General features: G+C 36.6%; 1 protein-coding gene across 1 annotated transcript; it reads right to left on the bottom strand.

Annotated features, from left to right (window-relative positions):
• Nucleotides 1-2,038: 2,038 nt before the first annotated feature.
• LOC113003436 (nose resistant to fluoxetine protein 6) lies at nucleotides 2,039-17,243 on the bottom strand. Its single transcript, XM_039459264.1, has 12 exons — nucleotides 16,976-17,243; nucleotides 9,813-10,045; nucleotides 9,551-9,743; nucleotides 7,691-7,700; nucleotides 6,923-7,135; nucleotides 6,573-6,738; nucleotides 6,397-6,476; nucleotides 6,005-6,100; nucleotides 3,792-3,942; nucleotides 3,007-3,190; nucleotides 2,386-2,528; nucleotides 2,039-2,313 (listed from the first exon to the last, which is right to left on the bottom strand). Exons 1-12 carry the CDS (start codon nucleotides 17,190-17,192, stop codon nucleotides 2,176-2,178), a joined length of 1,824 nt encoding a protein of 607 aa, XP_039315198.1. The 5' UTR covers nucleotides 17,193-17,243; the 3' UTR covers nucleotides 2,039-2,175.
• Nucleotides 17,244-25,380: the final 8,137 nt, after the last annotated feature.

The following is a 25,380-nucleotide window of genomic DNA, read 5'->3' as shown; positions in this document are numbered from 1 at the left end:
TTCGATTTTATGTAATTTTTAATCTAACTATAGGAATAAGTAACTTTCAAATAATGCGATCGAGCTTGTTGCGAGAACAACATAATATTAGAAACAAGAATACGATTTTAAAAATAAAATATACTTTGCACAAATTTATTTATTACTGATGCTAGCGAACAGTTGTAATTGAAGAGAGCATTAGATGCTTGAATGAAAACAAATAGCATTCAAGTATTTATTTATATTTTACGAAACGTAAACTATAAAAAATTTTAATAAAATTGGTTTTTTGTTTGTTTCATTTGATTGTTTTTTTGTTGCAATAACAACGAGAAAGAACAAACATCATAATTGTTTTCCATGATACATTATACCTAATCTGAATTAAATATTTTTTAATACAACTTATATAGAGGTTTACTTTCGAATAAGTTTTTATACATTTTTCTGAGCGCGCACGATCGTGATCGCGTGCTTCAGCAGTGAATGGACCCGCTCGCTGCGCTTACGCTCAATGCGTAGTACGATCGAATGATCAATCAATGTACTTATTAAAAATTCTGGTTTTCTCGGTCGCGCCTATTTTTGAATGCAAATAAACATATAGGAACTATGCATCGTGAAATGTCAATATTTCAAGCTATTTTGGGATGACCTCAAAAATAAATTGTCGACACTGAGAAATTTTCCTAGAAATAGCTTGGCTATGCATATTTCGATAATATTCTACAAATATTCCAATAAATATAAAATATTTAGAATATTACGGGAATATTTTTTAGATATTCTCAAAGAATATTATACATATAAATATTTTAGAAAAAATATTGAAAATATTTTATAATCATTCTAAAAATATAAGTTATGTATTCATAAAGGCGGATTATCGATAACCAATTAAAAAAGAAACAGCTTCACGCAGAGCAGTGTTTCCTTTGATTTGTTGTTACAAAAGCGTGAGGATAAGCGAGGATATAAATTAACGAGCGAATATTCTAAACACACACTTTTTCTCACATCTTCCGAAACGATCCGTTTTACATATCGGAACAGCATTCTCCCATTCGCAAGAGGTCGTTCCGAAAAATAAACAGCTATAACGACTTGTAACTTCGAACGAGGCTTCCGCTGGGAGAGCAATGAATAAATCCTGGTAATAAGGAACGGAATATTTCTTTACTGGTTCGACGCGTGGATTCCCGCCGTCGAATTATTCGTCTCGGATTCTGATGAAGGTTCCGATGTAGCCGAAACGCGTTTGAATGTATTTGCTAATTTTTACTCCGTTTTTATAATTGATAATTTTTGAATATATTGGTTTTACAATTGATAATCTTTCTAAAAATTTTTTCCAAATTTGTAGTATTGTGTGGAATAATAACTGCTCAAAAAAAGGCCCAATTGTCTATTTCTTATTGTTAATATTTATATATCATGAATATATATATATATATATATATATATATATATATATATATATATTATTTGTCAGACATCCTATATAAAAAAAATACATATATATATATGTATTTTTTTTATACAGGATGTCTGACAATTAATGATAAATTTCTCGCATGTAGGTAGAATGGACCAAATTGAGTCGAAAAGTCATCCTGTACTACTTTACGATCCTCGCAATAGTTAACGAGTTATAAATTAATAAAAATTCCGAATTAATCCCGTCCGCCGCCAAATCCAAGCATGCAATCGAGATTGCCAAGCGCGCAGAGCGGGGTGTTTACTGTGGGGAGCGACAACGGCTACGCAGAAACGGCGCGTAATGTTAGGCCCCCGTTCTGCATGCGAGAGATTTATCATTAATTGTCAGATACCCTATATATAATTATAGCTGTATTTGTAATGCGCAATATTAGCGCTATTCCGTCATTTTATCTTTATTGGTTATTAGACATAAAATAAGAATAAAATGACGCAATAGCTCCGCAAACGCAACCTTTATATAATTGTATATAAAAAAATTTTTTTTAAGAGAAGATTTTATGAGGATGGTATTATAATAGGATTACAATAGGATTGTAATGATATTACAATAAAATTACAATAATGTGTATTATTGTTTATTTAGCTCTATATTACATTTATTTCTATTCATTAATTAGACTGCTCCAAATGGGATACAAATCCATTGTCACCCCCCTTCGCCCCTATAGTAGTTACATGTTTATATTAAAATTACAACACTTTTTTAACTATTCTATTACGCTTTCGGATGAACGTTTGCATTAATAGGAGACAAGGTATTTCCACTATCAAAGATAATAGGTACGCGCAAAAATAACTGATCACAACGTATCCTATAGATAGAACAACCTGGACACAAAGAACAAATAAAATTAATATATTGTTTATTAATATTAAAATTTTTAATATTTGTATACTTACAATCGGCAGAAATTCATAATGATTTGATGTTTCACTGTATGAACTAATCGATCGTATAATTATAGGATGTAAGAGGTAAACGCAATAGGTCAGTCTACTAAAAGGAATCCAGCCTTTGAATGACAGTACTCTATTAACAATGCCTGTAACAAAACAAGTATACGATAATAAAAAGATAGATTTTTAAATTATAATAGAATTTAAAATATAATACAATACACTACGACTCTGAGACACCCTGTATGTATATACATATTGTAACGAATTAATTTATAAAAGATGTATCTTTAACAAACGGGGAAGAGTACAAGCGTTCGGCTAGCGAGGCGTATGCAGACTGTCGCTGGGCTGTTCTGCGCATGACCACTGCCGATCGGACGGTCGACAACGCATGAGTGCGCGTTCGCATGTGACGACTCGCCACCGATGTACAATACCGATGTACAATACTTATGATTTCGTTACAATATATGTATATTGTGTGTGTGCGTGTGTGCGTGCGTGTGTGTGTGTGTGTGTGTGTGTGTAGGTGAGTGTGTTTTTGTATATTATACGTTAGACATTATACATTAGACATACACTGTCTTAATAATATAAATTTACATATTAATAAATACTAACCTCCATGTTGAGTAGTACAGGCTATTATAATCCATGCTATGCCAATAGCCCATAGTGTTTTTTGTAGAGCAATATAAATTGCAATAACTAAAATGGACAAATAGCGCTTATAAATCCAAGATAATACGAAAATATTCAAAGCGCTGGCAAGACCAAAGCAGCACCAACATAGAATTATGATTTTCTATAAAACACATTACAAATTATTGAAACATATATTAATTATAACATTTTACTAATTTAACATTTGCAGAATCAGATTTTGTCGGCCGATTATTATTGCTACGATTAAATAACAATTTCGATGTAAAAGTTTGATAAACATAAGTCCAATCAAACTTTGGGACAAATTTTTCAATAAAGCACAAAAGTGATCATAAAATGATAGATATTTTTGAATTCTACACTCTTTAATTATCTTAAATCAATTATTTTTTAAAATTTTAATGCTTTTAAATAATACTTTACAAGAATTTTTTTTAAATAAATTTTTGCACGATGGCTGAAAATACATTCTTGCGTCTATTACATGAATGTTATGACAGAGAACTGTCAAACTGCTGTTACATGTGTAGTATTTTATAAAGACTTTACGTTATAAATTACACGCAAATCTACTTAACTATATATTATTAAATTAAACATTTATTAAATTAAAAGTGTTTAATTTGGAACATTTGGTCCGATTTAGCTTACACTCCCCTATTCATAAATTTACACAAAACTAATAAGAAATTATAATAATTTATATATTTCATAATTATTTCAATATCTACTTTTTTTTAATATACTAAGATAATACTAACTTTTTTCCAATACAAGTTATAATTTAATTTTATTAAAATATAACTTGTAACTGCGCCAATAAAATATGAATTTATTCTCGTCCATGGTGAAATGTATAGAACACCTGCGAGTTTATACAACTCATGATGTCTATAACAATAAGAAACTTTGATAAATATAATTTCTCAATAAACAAGTTTATGCATATATACATCTATACATATATACATATATACATATATACATACATACATACATACATATATATATATATATGCATATGTATATGTATATTTGTGTGTGTGTGTGTGTGTGTGTGTGTGTGTGTGTGTGTGTGTGTGTGTGTGTGTGTGTGTGTGTATGTGTGTGTGTGTGTACACATATATATGCAGTAAAGTCTCCTTAATTTTGACTGATGGGACGATAAGAGCGGAATGCCAAAGTCATAGAATATCCTCACCACAACACGAGTCCACCAATCACCGTGTACTTTGCTCGCTCAAGTACACGGTGATTGGTAGACTCGTGTTGTGGTGAGGGTATTCTGTTAAGGAAGGAGTATAATATTAGTGTTTGTGAAAGTATGTGTGAAAGAATGCAAAGATTAGAGGGGCCAAATTTAAGGAGACTCTACTGTACGTGTGTATGTACGTATGTATGTTGTGTGTATCTGCATATATGTATGTATACAGATAGAGAGAGAGAGAGAGAGAGAGAGAGAGAGACAAAATAAAAGAGAAGAATAGGTAGTATTATGGTTATATGTATATTTACATTTCGTATAATAGCTTTGTTAATAAATAATAAAATTGAAACCTAACGTTTATATTTTTTAAAGTGTTTTGCAATAGATTTTAGATTCAAACTTTGTAACATATTTGTTATACTGAATGTTATTTATAAAAATACAGTGATATTACTCCGTTGTTTGTCGAAAAGAAACAAGGGTGCTAATAAAGACTATTATACAAATAAATTAAAAGTTTTAATTTAACAAATAATAATGGAATCATAAAGCTAATGAAAGTACACTGATATTGTTCGCAAATTTGAGTTAATCCGTTGCAGCACAATGTAGCTCTGAAAACTACACCTACCATCCAAGCTTGCTGATTACAAATCCAATGTTAAAAATTTAAAATGATGGATCCAATATAGCGAACAAAATTATCATAATCGACCGAATTTGCTTGAAACTTACTGTTATTTATGTGTTTTCGAGATTGCTGATTATTAAACGGATATCAAAAATACAAAAATCGAAATGCCAGATGTAATATGGCGAATTAATATAGTAAACTGTGTTATAAAAACACATGTTAAATACTGTAACAAAATCATTTTAATGGTTAAATTGCTTTTAGAATTCAACGCGCATTATACAAGGTATCATGATATTTCAACACCCTAGATATATTCCACGCCCGCCGTTTTTCCTCTATTTTAAAATATTTCAAAAAGCTCGAAAGTAAAAATATTTTGTAACAAAAGTCGACTATTATATTAAATATTGGTATATTATTGTTACTACATAACGCTGCCAGTTAAACAAATAATTTTTAAAGTAATTACTGGAATTTGTTTAATATTCACTAAATATACTTAACTATCCGTAGGTCTCATATCAGGCAAACGCTCAAGTCACATCTAATTTTTTAATTGCACAGATCTAATATAAAATATATATTTATAACTTTTTAACTTTTCACTTATAATTTTTAGATAATCTAGATTATATTTGTACGGTTATTCTTTGTTTAATAAAATTTTTATTAAAGACTTTAAAAATGTTAACGTATGGTACATCTGAGTGCGGCGATTATGAAAGCAAATACGTATGTACAATCGACACGACACGCGCCGTTGCGTATTCTCACTAATTTTCTATCAACGAACCGAGCGTTACATTGTTTTGTTTTTACAAGACTGTGTTGATACAACGTGGACTGTATTTATTATTTTTATTTCTTTGATTAATTTATTTTTTCTTTCAACGATCAACTCAGTGTGATCTAAGAAAACTATAATATAACTAACTAATATAGCGATACATATGCAGACGTAACGCAGCGTTCGCACGAAAGTATTTATGTTCGTTTGTCGCACGAGAATAATGGAAGGCTAATAACGGAGGTAATACAAGTGACCACAATACCTACATGGGCCATAATACTACCTTTTTATTTATATACGAGTGTGTAAAATAACTTACGTGGGAACATATTCATAAATATATGAAGTATAGCCAGTAAAAATAATCGAGCCTATTAAAAGCGCACCTGATATTATAACAGCGGCATAGAAATACCTAAAATTTACAATACATATTTATTTAAATATATATGAAAGCCGCAATACCCTAGGGGAGACTAGGACGAGTACTGATTTGATTTAAATAAAGTTTAAGATTTAGAGAAAAATGTGTTACCTTGGAAGCATCGAAACATATGATATAAAAGAAATATTTTGCGATAACTTTTTTATTTTTCCATTATAAGTACTAGAGTCAATTAAGTGACTCTAATAATTACATAAATAGAACGCAATGCCAACTTTGCCTCTTGAGCCCCAGTCTCCCCTACAATCTATTGTTTGGTTACTTACATAGTTGATAAAATTAATACCATTAAAACGATTACATGACTTTGCATATCGACAGCTAGATACCAGCTCCAACTCATGCACTGTAATAAAAGATTTTAGAATAAAAGTTTTGTGTTTAATCGTATTTTTATTTTATTATTTTAATTTAAGACGATTTTAATTAAACGTGTACGTACCAATGTATCGACATCAAAGAAATTATTTATGTATAGAAGATTTCTCCACCAGTACTTTGCGCAAATTTCGTGCGACTTCTCATTCATATAAATTTGTGATGTCTTATCAAGCCATTCTGAATTTACTTGCATTATTCCTAATACCATTATATAAACTGGTGTCAACCTTAACAAAATTTTAATTATTAATGAGAAAAAAGAGCAATTCTTTACTCAATTATTAAAATTAAAAAATTGATTTTCAAACTTTCTACATTACAAATATATATGTTTATTTCACTTATTAAATCAGTAATTTTATTAGAATTATTATTGTTTTCTTGTTGTTTGCAAATAATAGAAAAACATACCGAAGAAATCTTTTTACTATATTGAAAAGTTCATTTAATTTTTCTCTATATTGAATTTGCTTAATCAGAATTTTGTTTGCTTTATCTCTCAAATACCAATGAGCCACCAAAAATCCACTTGCAAAAAAATAAATGTCTACTGATATAATTCCAATCAATGGATCAAATAAAAACCATAATTTTCCATATTTCTCCAGAACCATACTGTATTGTCTGCAAACGAAAATCAATTTTCATTATATGCAAAAAGTAAAACAAGAGTATAATGAAAAATTGTTCATTACGTAGAAAAAACCAAAATACTCGCCGAAAGAATCTACAGCAAAATATATACTGTGTAATGCAATTATAATACACATATTTAGAACTTTTAAGCCTTCAATGACTGGTATTGTGCCAGTACTTAATTTTGCATTAAACATTTCCCTCGTATTTGTATAAGCGGAGAAATGTATTAATACTTTTCTAATTAGTTTTATTTCCACTTCTCTGGATACATTTTTCATACCTAAATTATAATTTGAAACTTTTAATATTAACGTACAAATAAAAATGTTTAAGAATAAAAATAATTTTAAGCAAGAGAAATTCATCTAAGCGCGCGAATAAGCCATGCACAAGATAAGGGAAAGTGGGTGAAATCAAATTTATTCGCAGTTTTATATGGCTCTATAAGGCACAAATAAAGTCCGATCGTAAAACCGAAGGTGCCGTTTGAGATTTAATTCCCTTCATTTTTGTTTCAGACCATTTTGACGTATCTCTCACCTGTATTGAACTATAATGAAAAATGTAAAAACGCTTTTTTCGCAGTTCGATTTGGCACCGGTGCAGTAGTTTCAAATCAAACTATCCGTGGTCCAAGTTGGATAAACCTATTTTTATTGACTTTTAAATAGAATTTTAAAAGATTTAATTGTATTTTTTTTAATGTTAAGTAAAAACAAGCTATTTAATAGTTAAAAGCAAAAATTTTATTTTAAAATGAAAATTATATAATTAAACGTTTTCCAGTCACGTTATGATATCGTTATTATATAATTAGAGTTGAGATAAATAAAATTCAATTATTCCGAGTCTGATAACTCATAATATTGTACTATTATAATTTAACGTTTATAAGTTTACATTTGGTCGGCTGATCACCAGTGCTGCGATCAAGTTGCAATCTCGAATTAAAAGTTCGATTTGGACACGAGTCCTTTCAAACTTTGGAACAAATTTTACAATAAATCTCTACAAGTGATCACGAAACGCTTGAAATTTTTAAATTCTACACTTTTTAATTATCCTAAATCAATTACTTTTCAAATTTTAGTACTTTTTAAATAATACAATAATTTAGAAAAATTTACTTCTTTTTTTAATTTTTTAACACGATGCAAGAAAATATACATATTCACATCTATTAATGAATGTTATGACAGACATGATAATATCACGATACTCCGTCTCCTCCCAATGTGTTAAACAAATTATAGAATAATAAAAGACTTAAAAGTATGTCCATATATAAAATACATTGTAAGAATTATTGATAAATATTATCACTAGTATAAAATTGATATAAATATTGTAATGAGAATATTTTAAAAATATGTTTAAATTAACACTATCTTTGTAACAAAAATATATTTAATTATTCTCTTAAAATTAACACAACCATTGCAACCAATATGTTTAAATATTCCCCTTAAATTAACACAACTATTGTAACAAACTGCGGCAAACCGAATTATAATAAATTTCCTGAATGTCAATTTTTTTTGTGTTGTATAATAATCACTCAATTATGTACATTAATGATGTACATCAGTTGTACTCAATTATGTACATGTACATTAATGATGAAATATACGTTTATATTGATGTTTACAGGAAGTCATATTGGTAAAATTTATTTTCTTTAATTTACCCCATCTTGTCTCGTCCCCTAAATATTACTCGTAGATCGCGCTTGAGAGAATTGCGAGTTAAAGAGATTAGACTCTCTAGATCAAATTCAAACCGACGATCGCACGACTCCTGGAAATAGGTGTTAAAGCGTCTCATTATACGCTGATCCATATTCCAGAGTCATGAAAGTGCGTTCGACTTTGTGACTCACGTCCCTTTAGTGCGGCCACGAGAAAAGCTTTTGTTGCGTCTTGACCTGCCTTACCCAACTCCCAGATATCTTTTTAATAAATACTTCTTTCCTAAGGCTGGACGTAACAGTATTAATTTAAGTTAAAAAGGTTCTTTTTGGAACACGACCCGATTTAGCCCACTCTCCCTTATAGTAAAAAATGTTATTCTGTTACTCATTATTTATTTAAAATAATAGTTCAGTTAAAACAAAGTGACAAAGTAAAAATTTTGAGCAGTATTAATTCAATACACTTACTATCATCCAATTTATTCATTTCATCTTTTTTTACATTTTCTTGATGGATGAATACATCATATATCGTTCCAATTATTGTCATGAAACAAAATCCTAAACCTAAACTGTAAATAGAATATTGCCATAATTTAGTCTTTATACTCTTGTAAGAGGTAAAAATAAAATTTTTTTTATAATATTACTACATATTCTTGCTATATATATTATTATGTAAAATAATTGTTATTTTTCCTAAAACTTACCAGATAAAAATAACGCACCACCAGATAGTTGTTTGATATCGTATTTTAAATCTTTAACCTGAATCAGATTGAGGTCAGCGGAATATATATCAAATGTTAAATTAACTCTGTCATATAACATTTTTCCCAAAATAAAACTTATATTATTTATTGAGCAGGATGATGGCAGACATAATCCTAGTGTTATCACATCCTAGGATAAAACTATATGTTAAAAAGAGCGTCCTTTTATCGATATCAAATAATAGTTTTATAATCTTACCTGTTGAAACATATATGTACGATATTGAAGGGTGTTGTTATGTCTAAAATGAGCGACAAAATAGTTGGTTTCAAAAGGCTGAAATTCTTGTTGCAGATCATTATCGCGGTATATTTCCCGAGGTAAGATCGTTGTGCTTTTATTTATCATATCTAGACACTGACTACGACTACCTAGCCAGTAATTATTCCCGTAAAAGAAGCCGGATTTATATCCACCACTGGAATCTAAGACTAAAAATAAAATTAGGCTATTTTAATTTCTTTGAATAATTTTAATTATTTGATAAAAAATATTTTTAATTCGGATCTCGTTTCTTGTCTTTATTTGACTTTGTGAAGTATCATTTTCACCTATTACAAAATAAAAAATATGCTTTCTGTTCAGAAATCTAGAGTGATAAAGATATATGATATCACAGACCTGTATGAGTGACAGGGAATATAAGTAAAAACCTAATAGCACAAGATGTCTTTAGGATGATCTTAAATCCATTTTGAATGCTCAGGAACGTATTCTGACCATTATACTAGGGTGACAATTTCAAGATTTTATAAGAAACGTTAAATAAGCATCTTTAGACATCCCCGTGCTAATAAAGGAAATAAGGGTAGCGAGCTGAGATTAATATTCTCAATTAATTATGTAAGTCAATGTTATGTAGGATTAATTATGTAGAAGAATATAAACAAACAATTCTTGCATTTTATCTTATGCTATATTGAAAGAGTGACCTCAAAATCGGTGGTATTTTAGCCATTTTTGATCCCGCGATTTTGAAACTGAATTGTGTGCTGAATATCTTAGTATGAAATATTAATCACAAAAAATTTTCAAATTGATCGTATTATTAAGAGACGTGAAGGTTCAAAGTAAGCAAAATTCGTTAAAACGTTGGCTTACACGTTTTAAAGTGAATTTTTATATTTGTACGATTATTTATTTCATATCTGGAAGTTTTGCTAACAGCTAAAACGAATTTGAAGTCAGATACAAAATATAAAATGGCGGATTTAATACGATATATATTTTTAAAATGTTTTAATTTTTGTAAAAAATATTTACCCACATAGAACTAAAACCTCCAATGGACGTCTAATGGACGTTTGCCGTGGAAGTTCGGATCTTCCAGTGGACGTCCAATGGACATCCAATGGACGGCCACTAGGCATCCACAGTTTCGCATTGCGCACGTCCATTGGACGTCCATTAGACGTTAACAACGGATGTCCATTAGACGTTACGTGGATCATTAATAAAGGGTTCATAGAGTCTTAGTAGATGACAAACCGACGTCACGTGGATTATTAGTAGAGGCTTTATGGAGTCTCAGCAGACGTTACTTAGATTATTAATGGACGTGTACCGTGGAGGTTCGGACCTTCAGTGGATATCTAATGGACGGTAAAAAAAATTTTTTTTTAAACAAATTTTATTATTCTTATAGCTTAATCTGTATTCACTGTTTCACATATAACATTTTAATTTACTAATTACAATTACGTATTATTTTATAAATTTTTGAAACGCATCGGCGCCGACGGGATTCGAACCTAAGATCTTCGGAACGATAACCTAGTATCTTAACACTGAGCTAAACGTACACTTGTGAGATTGAATAAAAAGTTATATTTGAAGTAAAGCTGATTTGAACAGAGAAAAACTGGCGTCTTGGGTATCGCGCGAACACTCTTATTAACCTTTTGTTTATTTAGCCTTAGATATTTTTAATATAAATTATATAAATAATTAAAACTTGTTTCTGCCCATGGCCAAATCAGTCAAAAACAACAATTAGAAGTTGTATCAAAGCATGAAAAACATTAATGACGTAAAAAGCCCGTTGCCAAAGTTAATTTTGCAATTAGTTGTTATAAACAAATTGTCAAAACTGACTGTAGAGGAGAACTGATTACGCCAATCGATTCACCAAAAAATTACTAAAAACATATATGACGCTTTTTAATTGTCATAGTTGTTATAATTGTTATAAACAAATTAGTTGCATAATTGTTTTGATAAAGAGATAATGATCAAATTCCGTAAAGAGAGCGCATGATATACGTAATATAACATTTTATCCTTGTTTAACTTCTAGTGATCAACAAGAATAACGTCATGCGCATTATACGCTTTACGGAATCTATCTGACTTCTATGATAAAAGTAAAATTTCATGAAGCTATAGAAATTTTATGGACTTCTAATGGACGTCCATCTGACTTCCATGATGGAAGTAAAATCCTATGAAGCTATAGAGGTTTAATGGACTTCTAATGGACGTCCATCTGACTTCTATGATGGAAATAAAATCCCATAGAGCTATGGAGGTTGGATGGAAGTCTAATGGAGATCTATCTGACTTCCATGATAGAAGTAAAATTCCATGGAGCTATGGAGGTTGGATGGATGTCTAATGGAGATCTATCTGACTTCCATGATGGAAGTAAAATCCCATGGAGCTATGGAGGTTGAATGGAAGTCTAATGGAGATCTATCTGACTTCCATGATAGAAGTAAAATTCCATGGAGCTATGGAGGTTGGATGGATGTCTAAAGGAGTCTGACTTCCATGATGGAAGTAAAATCCCATGGAGCTATGGAGGTTGAATGGATGTCTAATGGAGATCTATCTGACTTCCATGATAGAAGTAAAATTCCATGGAGCTATGGAGGTTGGATGGATGTCTAATGGAGATCTATCTGACTTCCATGATGGAAGTAAAATCCCATGGAGCTATGGAGGTTTTAAAAACTTCTAATGGACGTCTATCTAACTTCCATGATGGAAGTAAAATCTCATGGAGCTATGAAGGTTTCATGGACTTCTAATGGATGTCCATCTGACTGCTATGATGGAAATAAAATCCCATGGAGCTATGGAGGTTGGATGGATGTCTAATGGAGATCTATTTGACTTCCATGATGGAAGTAAAATTCCATGGAGCTATGGAGGTTTCATGGATTTCTAATGGACGTCCATCTAACTTCCATGATGGAAGTAAAATCCAATGGAGCTATGGAAGTTTCATGGACTTCTAATAGACGTCCATCTGACTTCCACCATGGAGATAGACGTCCCATGGAGGTATGGAAGGGCGATGGACATCCACTGGAGGTCAATTTCTATGTGGGTAGTAGTTTCTTCGGCCTCTGATTAAAATAGCTACTGATTGAAAGATACCTGTTTAACAATACATAATATTAGGAGTATAAATAAGTTTCCGCCGTTTCACAAAAAGTGGCGCCACTAGTATGTTATGGTTGAAATTGTCTGTTGTAAAACGTTATATCGTAAGGTTGGATATCTGGCAACAACATAACCTTAAAATATTAGCGATTTTGTATCAGCATCATATATCTTTTTTCGTGCGAAAATGTCGAGTTTTGAGCCGAATAAGCGTCATTTGCGGGAGCTTTTGATTTACTTCTTTAATTTGAAGAAATCTGCAGCCGAGGCGCATCGATTGCTTGTAGAAGCATATGATGAGGCTGCTTTAAGTGAGAGAAGTTGCCGTGAGTGGTTTCACAAGTTTAAGAACGGTGAATTTGACGTGAATTTCGAAGACAAAGAACGTAGCGGAAGGCCGAAAGTGTACGAAGACGCGGAAACATTATTAGATGAAGATTCGTGCCAAACGCAAGAAGCACTTGCACTTACGTTAGGAGTGACTCAACCAGCAATTTCACATCGCTTAAAATCATTGGGAATGATTCAAAAACAATGAAACTGGGTTCCATATGAACTGAAGCCGAGAAACGTTGAACGCCGATTTTTCACATGTGAAATGCTGCTTGCCAGGCATAAACGAAAGGGTTTTTTGCATCGTATAGTCACTGGTGATGAAAATGGATCCACTACGATAAAAGAAGAAGAAATTATGGGGACCACCTGGCCATGCTTCAACATCGACAGCCAAACCGAACATTCATGGAAAAAAGCTCATGTTGTGTATTTGGTGGGATCAGCTTGGTGTTGTGTATTATGAGTTGCTCAAACCGAATGAAACCATTACTGGGGCTCTCTACCGAACACAATTGATGAGATTGAGCCGAGTACTCAAGAAGAAACGTGCCCACTACTACTCCAAACACGACAAAGTTATTCTTTTTCATGATAATGCTCGTCCACATGTTGCGGCGCCGGTCAAAACCTACCTGGAAACACTCAATTGGGAAGTTTTACCCCACCCGCCGTATTCACCAGACATTGCTCCTTCTGATTATTACCTGTTTCGATCGATGGCGCATGGTCTGTCTGAGCAACACTTCACATCATATGAAGATACAAAAAATTGGGGATCAATTTGTGGATAGCTTCAAAAGATGAAGCATTCTTCCGACGCGGTATCCGTATGCTGCCAGAAAGATGGGAAAAAGTGGCTAGCGATAGACAATACTTCGAATAAAACATTAGGTATCGTTCTTTCACAATAAATGCCCAATTTTTGATAAAAAACGGCGAAAACTTATTTATACTATATGCAATGCCATGATATTATATGTTATTATATGTTATTCGTCTGGTATAAACGTTTTAACGACGTTTTAACCATCTGCATTTTTGAGTTGCAAGGCAGTTATAAGAAAAGTTACATAGTTTTAAAAAAACTGTATAAACATTTCTATAACTGTTATGCTATTTTAAGTTAGCAGTTTGAAAATCGTTATCTTCTGTTGCAAGCCGCACATATAATAAACAAATAATAATAATTGTAACAACCCGTTTTTCTTGGATAGATATCGCGCACGGACGTAGCTCGTCGGGAATTCCAGGGCACGATCCGGGTTAAGAGAGAATTAGACTCGTGTGTTTGAACGTGTAAAATAGGTACAGGTTTTATTGAGTGACGAATACAAATGTCTTACAGCTAATATGTACAGAGGGTGCGTCACCGCCGATACGTCGTCGGCCGTATCGTGCGCGGGGAGGTGACGATTTTGATCGCGGCGATCGAGGATTACCGTCGGGCAACGGGTTCGGCGCGGGGAACGTCGTCGGCGCGGTTGCCGCTTCTTCCCACGGCAGGTGCGTGGTTTGCGCGGTCGGCGTTTGTTTTCGGCGCGCGGGCGGCCCCGTGTTTTTCGGCCTTGCGAGGTCGCGTGCTCGGCTTTTCGCGGTCGCCAGCACGGTAGCGGGGCGCGGGACGTCGCTCGGCTGAGCGGCTCTTTAAATCCGCGGCGGTTGTGTTGTGATCTTGCTCGCAGGCAGGATGCGACGGCTACGTCGAGTACGCTCGACGGAGGCAAAGACGCTTTACCCCGTTCTTCTGTAGCCGCCGTGGTAGGATCGGATCGGTGTCGAGGAAAGCCGGTCGGGCAAGTACGCTTGCCTGAGCCCAAGACACTTGAGCCCAGCTTCGGCGAGGAGAGACGGGTGCGAAAGCGGTAGCCGTCGAGAACGCTCGACAGAGGCCAAGACTCTTGACCCCAGGACTACCTCGGGAGACTTCTTCGGAGACTAGTCGGCGGAGTAGCGGTCCGAGCAGTTGGCGGAGAAGAAGCCCAGCATCTTGCTGCTCCGGCGCTTTTATACCCGCATCTCGAGACGTCGGGAACGTTCGGTGGCGGTTCGGTTCGTGTCGGAGCCAGCGTCCCCGCCGCTCGAGATCGGTTGCGTGGTGGGCGGACGGAGGCGCGTGAGCACGTCGCTAGCGCGTGCCGGTTTGGGGCCGGTGCGCGTGCGCGGCGCGGTAGCCGCGACGCGCGGATGCCTCGCTGCTCGTATTGGCGCGTTTAAAGTCGTTTATCGGCGCGTAGCGCCTTGTGTGACGCTCGGCGGATGTTCGGCCGGCGTTTTGCGGACGGTGACCGGTCCGTCGGGGGGGGTCGCGCGGAAGCGGTTTGTTACATAATAAATATTTAAATGCGCCTTATTTAATGAGTGCATTATCTATAAAAGATATAGTTATTCCAAAAAATCGATAGATATAATTTTTGTATAATTTAGAAGTTGAATAATATTATAATATGGTATAATAAACCACAATAAAAATAATAAAATTATATATACTTCAAATTTTCATAAAAACGCTTTATTTATCTACTTTGTTACAAATTTTTTTTACATTAAATAAACGTGTTCTATCAATTTTAATTTCTTAACTCATTTTTCCTTACATACTTTTTATGGCCTTTTAAACATATAGGCATAAAGCACGTTTTTAAACGATAAATTTAAAAATGGATCTTATTTAGTACTGAGTCTTATTCGACTCAAGTACTTCATGGCATTTCATTTTCTCATTTTGTCATTTTATTTTATCTATTTTAAATGTCCATTTTATTGTGTATTAAGTGTATCACGATTTTGAAAAATACTTTTTTTAAGATTTTATGTCTTTAAATTAATTTTTTGCACAAAATATATTTTACGAAATATTTCAGATTTTAACAAATATAATTGGAATAATTTGGATAACGCTTTATTTTGATGGCATCGTTTTTAGTAATAAAACCCTTACTTTACATAAAAAATATAAAGTAAACAATAATAAATTAAATCGGAATGACAAAATTAAAACACAAAATTAGAAACCCCATGTCAGTCACAGTGGTTTTTAGAGCCGAATAATAATTTTTAATTTTTACAAAATCTCCAATTTAACTACGCGCCGCACGTTCATCGGACTTGAAACATAGTCATAAAACCTAAATATATAATATTAATACTTTTAGAAACATATATAAGATCCTCTCTCCCCGGAAAAGCTTATATTGATTATCACGAAAAAATATCATCACATTTCTCGGTGATCGAAGTGGTAGGACAATACGGAATGCGGGAAATCCAGGTTCGAACCACGGCTGAAGTGTTATTTTTAATAAAATACCTATATAGCTTTATAGTTTTTCTTGGAAGAGAGGATATGCGACGAATATGTGTTCGGCGCACAATTTATGTTGGAGATTGTAAAAATTAAAATTATTGTATTATTTGGAACTATACGAATCGTTGTGACTGATATAGATCTTTTAATATATATAGTTATATAATTATAAATTTATAAATACAAAAACATTTGTACTTTATATAAATAAAACATTATTATATAAAAATATAAAATGTTTTATTTATATAAAATATAAATCTTATTTAATTTATAATTCGATTTACGATCTAAAGGTTCAAGTATTAATATGATTACGATTAAGAATACCTACCTTTTAAACTCCACAGTATTTGTTGATCAACAGCGTCTCGGAAGTTTTGCAACTCTTTTCCGCATTTTGTTGTGTTGAGAAGGTCGGCTTTTAAAGCCATTGCATAAACGGGCATTTGAACACGAACACTACATTCCTGAGTGTGTACAGAAACACAAAATAATCCCACTAAGCTTATAGAGACACACCAAGTAAACGAATTTTGTTGGTGTAACATCTTGCGCTTGGATAACTTGAAATTGTCTAGATAAAGATAAGATTAATTACATATAAATGCATCTTAGATAAGATAAAAATGATTTAATTTTAATTTATTTATATAAATAAAAGATAACTTTATCTTTTATCTATATAAATTAATTAAATCTAATAAGTAATTCTCAGATATGCAACAATTTGTCAAATACTGGTTATGTTCGTTAGTTCATTCAGTTCGTTAGTTTATTCAGTTTTTAAATATCAGTTTCTACATAGAAAACTCACTAAGAAAATGAATAGACATAAGTGCTATCAGTAATGATGAGTAATCCAAATTTTTCATCAATTTATCAAATATTAGTTATGCTCTTTGGTTCGTATTCATTTTTTAACTATTAGTTTCTGTTCTAAAAAAGTGATTAAACTTGTAAGATAAAGATGAAGATAATATATGTTATTAATAACCTAGATAAAGGTAAGATAAAGCTTTCTCTTCATCTAGATGATTATTTAAATAATTTTATGTATATGTAGATGACAGCAAACACTGTGTAACATATAAGGCTTTTGCCTGTAGCAGTTACTCTTAATTTTTCGTTACTGTAAGCTATAGTAAATACATGTACAATGATGATTACTTTATGGAAAATTATATTTTAGTGTAGCACAATTTTGATATAAAATGTAACATATTTTGTAAATTGTTCTTCTGGTAACTATACTTTAATATAATACTTTTACGCAGAGAATGAGATAAACAAATTGATGCAAAGAAAATACGAAGTTTCTTTATAAAAAATTATGCAATTTGCATTTGCATATTATACTTATTGTTCTTCAATAAACATTTTGGTAATTTATTTAAACATTTATATTTGTCTACAATTTTTTTTATTATTTTTGCAAATCTAATTCTTACATACATATGTGTATATGTAGGAATTAGGCTTGCAAGAATAATAAAAAAAATTGTAGACAAATTTTCGGAAGTATCTTGTTAATCCAAGGAAACTTGCAACTTGGAATTTTCATATTAGTTCTGGAAAATTAATGACAGTTTTGATCTTTGATTCAGCGAACTGGACGAACATGACTATTATCTCATACCTCATAATCTTAAAAATTCAATTTTTGTCTAGAAAAAATTGCTTTTGTGCCATTAATATTTAATCCGTGTTTTGCTATTGTTTTAAGAGTCTTGATTAATTCTTCATAACCATCTTCGTTACTATTTCTGGGCTAGAATAAATCTTAGGGGAAAGTAGGGTTATTGTACGCATTGGGTAATACGCTTCGTGATTTGGCAACTTTCCGATGAATAGAGATTATATCCCGACGACGTTTGTAGGCTGAAGATATTTTTTTAATATATAAATTGTCACGTATTTTTATCCCACGCCGGAGAGCAGCGGCGGAACACGCGATCAAACACCGGAATTACGCGCGAGACACGCGTGAGCGACGATATAACCAATAGATACCACCAATCGCGAATTTGGGCGCCAGACGCGATTATACCGGTCGCGTCGCCGGGTACACTATTTAACGCTAGACGCGGATGCACGCCACGCGATAGCTTCTCAGAACGAAACACGAAATCGTCGCTCGCACGCGGCCAGCTAGCTCCTCTAACCGGTAGAGGGGCGGGGCAGCGGAGACAGGGACGAAGCGGCTCTCTTACTGGAGGAGACGGGTAGACGAGAAATCAAGCAAGATCAGGCCGATATAACAGACAGAAATAACATGTATTGTAGCATATGACAGAGACAGAGTAGAGCCAAACGCGAAGGAATTATCAGTCAAAGCAAGCAAAGAACGGAAAAGATAAAGAGAGTTGACGAAACGAAGAAGCGGAACGCGAAAATTTTCTTACATACTACAATGCTTACGCTAGCGACGCGAACAACGGCGGTTGGTCCCGCGCGGAACGAGACAGCCAATCACGCGCGCTCGGAACAGCGCGGCGAGAACACACTCGTCGAACTTTCGCTAACGGACAGTAATTAACTCGAAAGCAATACAACCAAAGATACCCGGTGACGGCAATGCCGTCGTCGCGGTCCCGATGCACAATTCTCTCGAAGACGCGCGACACGACAACGCACCGATAACGCGGGCGGTCGTGTGATCACGGCCGTAACACGACTCGCGCACGTGCGCGAGGGCTTTGCGGCTTCCCGGGAAGCCGGTCGTCCGCGAGCTTCTACGGCGGGACAGCCAACGTACACGCGGCAGCCGACAGCTGGGTGCCTCGACAAGGTCTCACGCTTGAGGTGGAGAGCCGACCAAACACGAAAAAGCAAGGTGCGTTCAATCGCCACGCGGCGGACGCACTCGCACACGAACCTAAGGGCTCCACCTCAGAACGCGAGCCGGTCGACACCGACAGCTCGTGGCTTTACACGAAGGTTAGAGGGTCACCTCGACTTCCGCACGGTCCTCCTTCGGGTCCTCGGGCGTCCTCAACTCGCTCGCCAAGGCCGGGCACTCCTTTCGATAGCGGACAGGCCGATAGCTGACCGATATCTCACACTCGCTCGCTCTTTTCCACACACGCACGCAGTCGGACGGGTCGCACGCAAAAGCCGAGAGGATCGCGTTCGATGCGCGATCGATGAGCGCTACCCCTCCCACAGGGTGCGCGATATCCTTGCGCCTAGCGGCGCGGCCTATCAGCGGCCGCCCTTATCTAGCCGTGACGTCACGGCAGCGCAGTGTCGGGTCTCCGCAGGTGTCGTGCGGTCCCCGTTGGCATCCAACATCCTTGTCGTTCTCGTCGTCCTCGCGGACGACAACAGCAGCAGAAATTTCCCGCGACGATTCTTCGCCGCTACCCTTCTCGACGGACAGCCGGCATTCGACGGCCCTTGTCCTGGCCGTTCGTCCGTCCTGGCCTGTCCCTCGGCTGCGCCAATTGCGAGCCTCTTTTGCGTGGCGCATCTCTGCCACCACGTCGAGTCTCGTCCTTCTCTCCGCCGTCGGTTTTCCGTGCGCCGGCCCTGGACGATCGCCTTCTCCTTGTCCTGCTGCTGCCCATCCTCCTAGCTGCTGCTGGTCCTTAGGCGACGTTTGTCGAGGTGCCCGCGGATACATGAAATAAGCCGCGAATGAATAAATGAAATCAATACGCGCCGCAGTCCCGCCGGAGATTTCTCTCTCTCGCTGAGTGCCCGACCCGGTCTTACGCGCCTCCTTGCGCTATGCTCAGGCGAAGGACGAAGTGGCGAGGCAGATAAAACTGCCACGTCACAACCCCCCATGCCAAGCGGGACCGTGCCGGTCCAGCTGCCCCTCTGCAGCCACGAGCTACCGAGGAAGGCGCCTCAGAGCGACCGAAATCTCCAGCATGTCGGCTGCGATATCACCAAAAAAAACAGACGGCACAACACCAAAAAAAAATTCTTACCGATTCGCAAAGAAAAGCAAATGGTTAACCAACCAAAACGGTCCAGATGACCATACCAAACAACAACAAAAAAAAATCGTAATTGTTAGGACGTGGCCAGGGAGACATGGTCATCCCCTGGCTATTCGCTCTTTCATCTCGCGGTCCCGCCGATTCTGGTCCCGGACGATCGGCTCCAACGCGCTCCTAAGTCTAGCGTGCGCTTTCGCGTCGGCGACCGGATGGGACATGGGGAACGGAGACGGAGCAGGGCGCATTTACACCAAAACCAAAGACAGTAACGTATACAAAATAAGCGTTTATTAACAAATACCTCACCAATCGACAAAAAAAACAAAAATAAACAACAAAAAAAGACGATATCCATTTGGGTCCGGGCGGCCGATAGCCGCGGCAAGAGAAAGGACGGGGTCCGACTGGCTTTCCCCCAAACAAAAAAAACAAAAAGGGCGAGTCAACTTTATTACCCATCTTCGGTAAGAGACGGATACTCCGTCGAAAAAAAAACGCTTCGTCCTTAGACTATCCATGTATCAATCCACGTTTTTTGCATTCTTCATAAGAAGTAAATTTCTCCGCGGACAAACCATGGGCCATCGACCGGAACAAGTGATAATCCGAAGGAGCAATATCTGGAGAATACGGCGGGTGGGTTAGGACTTCCCATTTCAGTGTTTGCAGGTACGTTTGCACTGGCTTTGCGACGTGCGGTCTAGCATTGTCGTGCAGCAAAATAATTTTGTCGTGCCTTTCGCTCCATTCCGGCCGTTTCTCCTTCAATGCCCGACTCAAGCGCATCAATTGCAGTCGGTAACGATCCCCAGTGATGGTTTCATTCGGATTCAGCAGTTCGTAGTAAACCACACCCCGTTGATCCCACCAAATGCAAAGAAGAAGCTTAGATCCATGAATATTACGTTTTGGTACTGATGATGATGGTTGTCCAGGCTTAACCCATGATTTTTTGCGCTTGGGGTTATCGTAATATATCCACTTTTCATCACCCGTAACAATCCGATGTAAAAAACTACGTTCTTTGTACCGTGAAGCAGTAAACTCGCAATCAAAAACGCCTTCAACGTCCCTCGCTTTAATTCGGATGATCCAATGTCCTTCCTTTTGGATCATCCTTAACGCTTTAAGTCGTTTTCCCACTGTTGAAAAGTCAACCCCAACGATGTGGACAACTCTTCGAGCGTTTGAGTTGAGTTCTCCTCAAGTAATGTCTCCAATTCTTTGTCTTCAAACTTTTTTGGCTGTCCAGGTCGTTCCTTGTCTTCTAAGTCGAAATCACCGCTCTTGAATCGCGCAAACCACTTCCGACACGTTTGTTCAGCTAAAGCTTGCTCACCGTAAACTTCTTCTAAAATCCCATGGCTTTCCGCAGTTTTATTCATATGAAAGTAATGTAATAAAACTCCTCGCAAAAACACTTTATTTGGTATAAATTTAGACATATTTAAATAATTATAACTTGATGTTATTAACAAGTGAAAGTAAGATGTCGTAAAAATAACACCTAACCTAACAACTGATTTAAGATAAATTTGCTTCTGACGGTAAAAACAGAAAACTGTAGTATCCCCGCCATTTCTCGTAAAACGCTACGAATTAATTCCAACATATATATATATATATTGTGACGTGGCAGTTTTATCTGCCTCGCCACTTCGTCCTCCGCCTAAGCGTAGCGCGAGGAGGCGCGTACGACCGGGCCGGGCACTCAGCGAGAGAGCGAAATCTCCGGCGGGACTGCGTCGCGTCTTATTTTATTTACTCATTCGCGGCTTATTTCATGTAACCGCGGGCACCTTGGCAAACGCCGCCTAAGGACCAGCCGCGGCGAGGGAGACAGACCGCGACCGGAAAAGGAGAGGGCGATCGACCAGGGCCGGCGCACAGGAAAACGCCGACGGAGAGGAGGAGACAAGACGTGGCGACAGATAAGCGCCACGCAAAAGAGGTTCGCAGTGGCTGATGGGCAGACGGGCGGACGAACGGCCAGGACGAAGGCCGTCGAATGCCGGCTGTCCATCGAGGAGGGTAGCGGCGAAGAATCGTCGCTGGAAAAATTCTGCTGCTGCTGTCGTCCGCGAGGACGACGAGAGCGACGAGGATGTCGGATGCCGACGGGGACCGCACACACCTGCGGAACCCGACATTGCGCATACCGTGACTCGCTGCTAGATAAGCCGGCGCATAGGCCGCGCCGCTAGGCGCAAGGATATCGCGCACCCTGTGGGAGGGGTAGCGCTCATCGATCGCGCATCGAGTGCGATCCTCTCGGCCTTTTGCGTGCGACCCGGCGATCCCTGCTGTGCGAAGCGTGAGCGAGCGTGCGAGATATCGGGAGCGGCTATCGTAGAGTGTGCCAGGCCCAGACAAGCCCCGCGGATCGAGGAGCGGAGAAGAACCTGCAAAAAAGGTCCCCGAGTGACTCCGTCTAACCGCGATTGTAAACCACGAGCTGTCTGTGTCGCCGCTCGCGTTCTGAAGTTGAGCCATTTAGTTTAGTGTGCATTGCGTCCCGCCGCGTGGCAATTGAACGCACCTTGCTCTTAGTGTTGGCTGGCTCGCCACCTCAATGCCCGAACTCGTCGAGCACCCAGCGTCGGCTGCCGCGTATTGTTTTAAGCCGTCCCGCCGTAGAAGCTCCGTGAACGGACCGTCTTCCCGGGAAGCGCAAAGCCCTCGCCGCACGTGCGGATCGTCGTTAGCCGTGATCATACGGCCGCCGGAGATATCGTTGAATTGGCGTGTCGCCTTGCCTATTAATTTGTTATGCGGTTTCGGGACTCGTTCGCCGCGCGACTCTTTTTGCGGGGACTTTGTCTCTAATGCTCGATTCGCCTTAGCCAAAGCTCGGCGTTCACGTACTTGCCGCGCCGTTCAGAACGCGCGTGATTGGCTTGCCCCTCCAACACAGCCGAATCAGTTTAAAATTATCAAAAAACTGCAAAGTACCTTATTTTGATACTACATAAGAAAATTTTGAAACACATTGATTTCTAATTGCCATAAAACGATTTGGAAATATCTAGGAATAAAGCCTTAAAATTTTCAGATTTGTCCTTTATTTTCTCGAAGAAAATATTGTCATCGTAACATTGCGTATCTATATACGGTAATATATCGTAAAATATAGTAATGTACGGTAAAAGAGTTGCGCAACGACGTTATAACGATTAATGATTATGAAACTGTCGTTAAGAGTTACGACGTAGACTATTGGATATCGATTATGTAATTTTTCCTTAGAGTAGAAAGGTGAAAAGTAAAATCTTTCGCCATTGAAATTAATGGAGGAAAAAGTTACATGATTGATACTCTGACCTTTGTTGCAAAAAACCACGCACTTCTGCCATATATTTAGCGATCTTTATCTTGTTCTATTTATAGTTTAGTCGCTGATCGAACACTCTTTACCATATTTCGCAAAATGGTGCAACAAGAGGCGGTGGTCGTAAGAAACGCCATGAAGCGTTATGGAAAAGAGCACTGGTGCTGAACAATTTGAAGATGACCGTTTCCAGGGGTTCTATGTAAGAAATTTACGTATATTTAATAATTCACTATTATATAATTTATTATTCAATGATTTATTATTATATAATAATTTATTACTTATATACATATAAGAGAAAAGAGTATTATGGTTACTGTAGACATCTTACTACTATAATTATGTTTGTTAGTATACACAGACGAATTCTAATAATTGTTTATGGAATTATTTATTTATAGTAGCCCGCTGTTTTTTAATGGCGTTAATATGCTAATACACAATCATTAATTGTTATAAGGCATTTTTACTTTTGAAGATTTCTAAACTTTTGCAAGGTACATTTTAACACTTAATTATATATACTTTCTCAATGTTTTTAAACTAGTGTATTATCACACGAATTTGTGTAAACTCGAATGTTTTTTTGTTATTTAACTTTTTATTTGGCTGTACACATTTTGAGTTATGCAGAATAAAAACAATAACATGGAATTTTGTTAATGCGGTTTTGTAAACGAAATATATATATTGAAATATTTCTTCGATAAATCGAGCGTTACACTAATATTCACAAACATTGAGATATAATTTATTGTTTAATATTAAACAGGAATAAATTGATGTTTTTTTATGGTATCTCTATAGTCTTTGAACGCAGAAATATTTTAAATCAGGAAAATTCTAAACGATGGAAATTTAAAAATATATATTTTTGTAATAAAATTCTATGTTAAATTTGAATAAATGATTTTCGATATTTAACAAGCATCAGAATAAATATACAAGACAAATGAGAGTCCAGCGCGGTTAGTGTTGCGTGAGCTGTCCGAAATCGCTAATTTATAGACACACACTGAAATAAACATCAACATGAATAATTCTAATAGTGATGACACTGTTAAAAAAAAAATTCCATGATTTATGTTATCGTACATTCACAACATCTTTGAAAAATTTGTATACGTCACAAAGAATTTAAATGCAAAGCCGACAAAAGGTTAGTCGTCTTTGTATTAATTTAAATAGTAAAGTTGTAAACAAACGAATGCGGGAGAATATTTAAGTCTCCGACAGCTGAAAAGCCCAGAGCCTGCGTAACGGTGAAGGGCATTAACGCCCGATTAATGTCACATTTATGTTCCAGAGATGCGGCGGTGGTCGAGCTTGACGTCGCCAATTCCTTGGGGAGCAAGAGGAGGGTAGTAGTGTGCTCCGCGTATTATCCTCACGACGAGGGGGCCCCGCCGCTACCGGAACCGGTGACCAGACAGATAGGGTACTGCCAAAATGAGCGGC

The sequence above is a fragment of the Solenopsis invicta genome, unplaced genomic scaffold, assembly GCF_016802725.1.
Source record: "Solenopsis invicta isolate M01_SB unplaced genomic scaffold, UNIL_Sinv_3.0 scaffold_131, whole genome shotgun sequence".
Classification (NCBI taxonomy): Eukaryota; Metazoa; Arthropoda; class Insecta; order Hymenoptera; family Formicidae; genus Solenopsis; species Solenopsis invicta.
This window is presented reverse-complemented; position numbering and strand designations above follow the sequence as displayed.

Coding starts and splice junctions, on each gene's coding strand:
- LOC113003436 (XM_039459264.1), bottom strand. CDS start 17,192: ATGTTACACCAACAAAATTCGTTTACTTGGTGTGTCTCTATAAGCTTA. Junction 10,046..16,975: donor AATACTGTGGAGTTTAAAAG/GTAGGTATTCTT, acceptor TTTTATTTTTAG/TCTTAGATTCCAGTGGTGGA. Junction 2,314..2,385: donor ATTATGAATTTCTGCCGATT/GTAAGTATACAA, acceptor CTTTGTGTCCAG/GTTGTTCTATCTATAGGATA.